We start from the raw sequence: 7,292 nt of genomic DNA on the forward strand, positions 1-7,292 counted from the left end.
CCGGTTTGCTGCAGCCATTTGGGGATGTATGTCTGTCTCTAAACCGTCCTCATTAAGTGGCCATCGCCAAGTGCAGTTTGTTTATTTTCTATTAGTGGGACTTATGCCCCGTACACACGATCCGAAAATCGGGCGAAAAAAAACGCTTGCGAAAAGATCGGACGATAATCTGATCGTTAGTACACAGCTTACGAGAGGCGATCACGACAGTACGCCCGATATTATCCGGTCGTGCAAGCATAAAAAATTTTGATCGTATTATAACACATCGTACGATAATCGTATTATCAGTATGTTGTTCGTCCGAAAAAAATGGTGAGCAGTAGACAGCGCATGAGCGGAAACGAAAGAACGACCCGGAAGTAAACCACAGAAAGAAGAGAAATAGGAAGTTTTCTTTTCTTTGAATGTGTATATGTATATATATATATATATATATATATATGCACATATATATATATATGTAGTTTTGAGTGTATATATATATATATATATATATATATATATATATATATATATACTATATCTTATATTATACATGTATATATGCCTATGTAGGTATATGTGTATATATACATATATATATATATATATATATATATACATATACATATATGTGTGTATGTGTATATATAATAAATATATATATATATATATTGTATGTGTATTTGTATATATGTGTGTGTATGTATGTATGTATGTGTATATATATATATATATATATATATATATATATATATATATATATACATATATACACACACACATATACCTACGAATATATATATATATGGTGGATTCCTCTATGTTCTATGTTAAAGATGTTAATGATGTTGTATGTTCTATGGTGTGTCAGTACTGAATATTAAAAATTTTATTCAAAAGAAGCAGACATCTTTATTAACGAAAAAATGTATTTAATATTGAATACAAATTTAACAAAGCATTACTGTATAACCAAACAATGTGCATTAGTAAAGTGCAATAAAACAGAACTCATTGAAATAAATCAGAAATAATTACAATGGTGTAAAAGTGTAGTCTTGCGACCAGGTGGAATGTTGGCTTTCCAAAGATGGGTATTGCCAACTTGTTGGCCGCTGATGGGATGGCATGGGATGGGATGGCATGGCATGGGATGGGATGGCATGCTTGGAGAACATGGTTGCAATGGCTGTGGTGGAGGTGTAGAGACCGGATCGTCTGCCAAATGTGTTTTGACACCCAATGTACCACTAACACCCCTTTGTAGAACCTGAAGCAACAAGCTCTCTGCCAAATTACGTTGTTCATCAGTCATTTTCCGCAATTTGTTTGCGGTTATGATCCCAAAGCCATCATGGTCATCCTGCTTTTTTTGTAGAGCTGACGTCGCTTTGGTTAAAAAAAATGATGTGGCATCCTCCAGGCGACCCCTTGTTTTTCGCTTCAATGTTGGTGGTGCTAATGGAGTCGTAGGGATTAAATCCTCAGGTTCCTATAATTATAAAAGAAGACCATTATCAGAACATTAAATACCCCAAATATTCCCATCTTTGTACCTAAAAAATTATGCAGGCCATAAAATGTAAGTAAACTATTTCAAAAATACTCCTCTGAAAAAGGCATGTCATACAAGGCAAAACTACCAAACTATCCATCACTTACCTGAGAGGGTGGAATGTCCTGTGAAATATCAAACTCAACGTCCGATGTAGGCGACTCTACAGAGGCTGGGGAAGGGTTGGAAAGGGTGCAAAGGGAAGCTCGAGCATCCACTTGTTCGGTCAAGAACATAAGACTTTCGTAATACCACAGCCGTGGAACGTACACGTCAGAAGCTCCTGCTCCTGACTTCTGGGATGCCCGAACTTTATTTAGCTCCTTTTTAAAGACAGTTCTTAAATTGGAGATTTTATTACGCACATATAGTGGGTTTGGATTAGGGCAAACTTCTTTTCAAAGTTCTGCCAATTTATTGAGGGCGTCATTCCTTTTATTTCGGTCAGAATAGTCCTTGGACTTCACTTGCCAAAGGCAAGGCATTTGCCTGTACATCTCGATGAATCTTTGCAGAAATTCAGGATTCGTGAACTTGTCTGTCATTGTAACTGCAAAATAAAATTTAAATTGTTCAGACAGCATGTTGGCGGATACTGAAGTACAATGCAAACTTATGGTGAAGCATTAAACATAAACCAGAGTATAGAAATCCTGACCAATAGACAAAGATAATTCGTGAGGCCTACTAGCTGCAGTAGCAACGCCAGTGTGGCAACATACAATATGAAAGATTTGCATATGAAAAATTCCGTTACTTCGGACGTTGAGGTCTACTAGCTGCAGTAGCAACGCCAGTGTGGCAACATACAATATGAAAGATTTGCATATGAAAAATTCCGTTACTTTGGACGTTGAGGTCTACTAGCTGCAGTAGCAACGCCAGTGTGACAACATACAATATGAAATATTAGCATATGAAAAAGGTTCACTTACTTCGTTCGAGGTTCAGATCGATAATGTAGCAGATCAATCAGGGTAGATCGTTCGGGTCTGCCATGTACGGTAGTGAGCATGCGCACGCACGTTGCTCCGCCTCCTTTTTTGACTCACGCAGCGATTTCTGTGTGCGTAGTATCTGTCTGCGACACTGTAGGAAGGCAGCAGGTGCACGAAATGGCAGAGGAGAACGAAGAAGGGCCCAGACCAAAGGGCAAAGGGACATATGGGAGGAAGATAAAGGCAACAGCTATGTCCAGAGATGAGATGATCGATCTTGTGTATCTGCTGGAGAAGCATGATTATGACTGTAAGCTCCAATTATATGAGAGGCCCAACAGCAGGAAAGATGCCATTTTGGACAAAGTTTTGGAATACCTTAGAAAGAAGCATGGAGTAGAGAGATCAAAGGATCAAGTTAGGAAGAGATGGTCCGATTTAAAACTACGTGAACATGATCATTTGGATCAAATCCATCTCACTATCCAAAAACGTGAGTATACATTTTAGTAGGATCTAATGTTAAAAAACACTGGATTGCAGCAAATGCTGTATTGTGTCTATACATGTATGACCTCTAAATTTTTTTTTTTTTTTATTCTTACAGGAAATAAAGATAAAGCCAAACAGAGGGAGAGGCAAAAAAGAAGCAATCCTAACCAGACATGTGAAAATGATGACAAGCAGACAGAAGTGAATATTTGCAAAACTAAAAGTAGGTACCCTAGCATATATCCACATATTTTTATTCACATTAGAAAAATGCTAAACCTATGTTTTATTTCTTAAAGAGAAAAAACACAAGAAAAGAAGACTACATGAGGGTGATTCCAGCTATGCAAAATCAACAGGTGACCACACCGATGTGGACAGTGGCATAACGATGGTAGATCCAAGCACGCCAGAGTCTTGTGTTAAAGGTTGGTATTTCAATTATTTTTTTATTAAACTGTACCTATACAACCACAATGTATTCACATGGATGATATTGTAATATTGTCATATTAACTTATATTTGGAAATGCAGATGCTACACCAGAAGAGCATATGGAGGTTCAAGAAAGGACCAGTTATGACAGCAAAATGGATAACCTGTATAAAGACACTTTGGAGATTGTGGGTACAGATGTCATGAAGCCAACACATGTGGACATTGCAGAGCCTGCATCATCCTCCCGTAAGTCACATGATCATGTCTTGTTTCTGTTTGTTATGTTCTATCAAGCATATTATGGCCATTAATAAGTATTACTTCCTACACAGAGCACAGTTTGAATCAAACAACTATTGCCCGTCTGTCTGCTGATTTGCTTCACTGCTCCAATCAAGTTCACCAGATTCAGGAAGCAGCTAATTCTATATTGTGTTTACTGCAAAATACGATTGATATTTTTGCAAAATTGTAGGCATACAAGGCAGCCGACATAGGAGCTTGAAGGGGGGTGGGAGGAGTTAAAAGTTTACATGATATAGTTTTAAATTCATGTTTAAGTTGTGCAAAAACATTAAGGTTATAATGTTGTTATTTCAAATAATAATGTTGAAGAGGCACAAGGTCTCCTTGCAATACTGCCCTCCATATGTGGTTGATTCTTATGTTGTGCACATATAAATATCGAACAATGGAGATTGGCTTTTCACCAGAAAATATGTTCTTTTTGTTATATTTTTTTTTGGGTAGGTCGGTGGAAGGTTTGCAGGTGCAACTGTAATGAGACCCCGTTCACACTGGGGCGATCCGACTTCCCCAGGCGACCTCCGCGGTGCGAGCGCCACGAACCTCGGGCGGCCGGCACAGACTTCATATCATTGAAGTCTATGCCGGTCGCTCCGGGTCTCCCCAAAGAAGCTCCGGACCCTGACGGAGCGACTTTTGTCGCTCCTATTAGAACGGGTCCGCAGCTTCTCCATGGAAGGCGACCTGTGAGGCGACCAGGTCACCTCACAGGTCGCCCCAGTGTGAACGGGGTCTTGCCTGAGCACCATTTGCCTACCTTGACAGACTTTTTTCAAGTCTACATTTAGCTGGACATTGTGTGTTTACATTTTATCTCTGTTCAGCAGAGACCAAACAATCGTAAAATCATTTATGGGTAGTCTGATTGCACGCAAGTTGGTCAATTGATGAGCTTGGGTACAACCAGCCTGTCAGTTTTTTTCATTTAAACTATTGCCAGCGGAGAGAGCTTCTATCAATAATACCTGTTTGTTCTCCCGGTGGCAGGAATGGCATTCCCGCTCCTCCCTCCAGTAGAACACAACGATGCAACAGTCTGTGAGGATTGTGCATTCATACGATTTTTCATTTTGTAGGATAGACACAATTGCACCGTCTGTGGCCTACACTCCCAATGCACAAGTGTGTTATTTACATTTGGGACCATATCATGTCCTGTGTATTAATGATAATGTTTGATCAAACTAAACTAGATGGCTGTAACACAATTCTATGAATCGAAGCATATGACATCAATCGTGTACCTCCTGACAGTGCAGTATGCTATGTACAGCCACACCTAAATAGTGCAATGTTGACTTTTTTGAATAATGTTATTTAAATTTTTTTTTTTTGGAAAAGAATCAGATCAAGAACATAATGTATGTAACCTTTATTTTTTGAGAAAAGTGTTTGAATAAAAGTGGTTCAAAAATGCAATGATTCCTCACTTCAATAAAACACCTTTGTCATTGAAATGTGGTATATGCGAATGTCACTTCTCATAAGTACCCGCTATGGAAAAGACACTTGAGCAGTTTCTTTCACCCTTTTATTTTTCAACATGCAAGAAATTGATTCAAAACAGGCAAGTACAAGATCACATATGATAACATAACAGCTGTACAAACTTAAATGGACCATGTAGCAAAGATGTTTTCTGACACATACAGTATAGCATTCTACATGTCATTCTGCCAGCTCACTGCACCGATTCCATTGAAATATGCCAGGTAATCCAGCCTGCTTTGCCGAGCACTTTGGGTTGGTAGCCTGGAAGGCACTCGGTCCACAGAAGTCAGTCCAGCAAGGCACTCCTGCCCTTCCTCGCGGTTGGATATTCCAGATCTATCACCTTCCCGATCTGGTGCTGATGCAGCATTCCCCTGTACATGGCGGCGGAGGTAGTTATGAAGGACACAACATGCCAAAACAACAGTATCCACTTTATACATTGCCAAGTTAATGGCAGTTTGAAAAATGCGGAATCTGTTGGCCAGTATTCCAAACGCATTTTCTACAACCCTGCGTGCACGTGACAGCCTATAGTTGTAGATCCTCTGCTCTGTGGTCAAGCCACGCATGGGGAAAGGTTTCATCAAATGTTCTCCTAATGCAAACGCATCGTCCGCTATGAAAACGAAATTGAGACCTTCCACATTCTGAGCATTTGTTGGTAAATTCAGTGTCTCGTCCTGGAGGCGCTTATAGAACTCGGTTTGCTCAATAACACTGGCATCTGAGTGGCGCCCATTTGTACCTATATCTAAGTATAGGAATTCGTAGTTAGCGTTCACAACTGCCATCATGATAATACTAAAGAATCCCTTGTAATTATAGTAATAAGATCCGGAGTTGGCAGGTGGGGTAATGCGTACATGCTTCCCATCTATCGCACCTCCACAGTTTGGGAAGTTCCACATTTCATTAAAGTTTTTGGCCACCTCCAACCATTCCTCTGTGTTCTCGGGGAACTGTAAAAACAAATAAAAAAATATATAAATCTGTGCGCTGCCGACAGAAAACGGTTAACAACTATTATTTTAGAAAATTGCAGTTGGTATTGGTAATATCTGAGAGTAATTAGAAAAATTACCTTTATGTATTCCTTCTGTAGAGCAGTAATCAGCGCCTTGCAGGTCTCAGGAATGATCTTTCCAAGGGCCTGCGGGGATATTCCAGTTGTGAATTTCAAGTCCTGCAAGCTTCTTCCTGTTGCCAGATACCGCAGGGTGGCTATCAGCCTTTGTTCTGCACTGATTGACTCACGCATGTTTGTGTCCTGCTTCTGTATCCGGGGAGTGACAGATGACAGGAGATGCTGGAAGCAGTCATCATCCATTCTTAAATAATTGCGGAAATCATCCGGATTGTTCTCCTGAATCTCACGGATGAGATGCATGTGTGAGTACTTAGAACGGTTGAGGAGCCATTCCTTACTCCACGATCTTCGTCTTCTCTGTTGTTTTTGCTTGAGAACGTTCTGGATAGCCAGAACGCCTAGCATAGCAACTGGAAGGCTGGTATCCTCCATCTTTGCAGGTATCAGACAGAACGTGCGAGGGAACGAGTGAAATAACGCGGCAACACACGAACAATCTGAACAGCTCGTCACGAAGGCACTCAAGGCGTGGTTAGAGGGGTCACACGCACATTACATCATTTCCTCTCACACGCTACAGCGTGGTTACGCATACCGGAAGCTAAGAATTATCGTCCGAGAAAATTCGTATCGTGAGTAACCTCTCCCGTTTAGCGAATATTATTGAGAGCTGCTAGAATCCGAAAAAAAACGGATGGAACGTCGCCAGATTTTCGGATCGTGTGTACTGGGCATTAGGTAGGTATGTGCTTTTACCTTTTTTAATGGATGCCACTGTATGACTTTTCTCAGTGACATCATGCAGTAGGTATGCTGTAGGATTGAACTATGCATTTCTCCTCCTTTTGAGGGTGACTTTAGTCCCACTTTTGGGTTTACTACAGGAACCACCTATGCATTTTTGGAGGCGTATGTTCTCGCTCCCCCTTATGTGAAGTGGATCACTTGGATATATGTGGGATTGTTCCTTCCCTTCTCATCCAGCGGGGCAGGGGC

At 40.4% G+C, this 7,292-nt stretch overlaps 1 protein-coding gene across 1 annotated transcript; it reads right to left on the reverse strand.

Moving 5' to 3' along the window:
* Positions 1 to 5,376: 5,376 nt before the first annotated feature.
* LOC309556408 (putative nuclease HARBI1) lies at positions 5,377 to 6,728 on the reverse strand (the record flags this gene model as incomplete). The annotated part of the gene is made up of 2 exons (XM_082258871.1): positions 5,377 to 6,168; positions 6,291 to 6,728. 2 exons carry the CDS (start codon positions 6,726 to 6,728, stop codon positions 5,377 to 5,379), a joined length of 1,230 nt encoding a protein of 409 aa, XP_082114997.1.
* Positions 6,729 to 7,292: the final 564 nt, after the last annotated feature.

Source organism: Pelophylax lessonae, assembly GCF_965119305.1.
Source record: "Pelophylax lessonae genome assembly, chromosome: 5".
NCBI classification, from domain to species: Eukaryota; Metazoa; Chordata; class Amphibia; order Anura; family Ranidae; genus Pelophylax; species Pelophylax lessonae.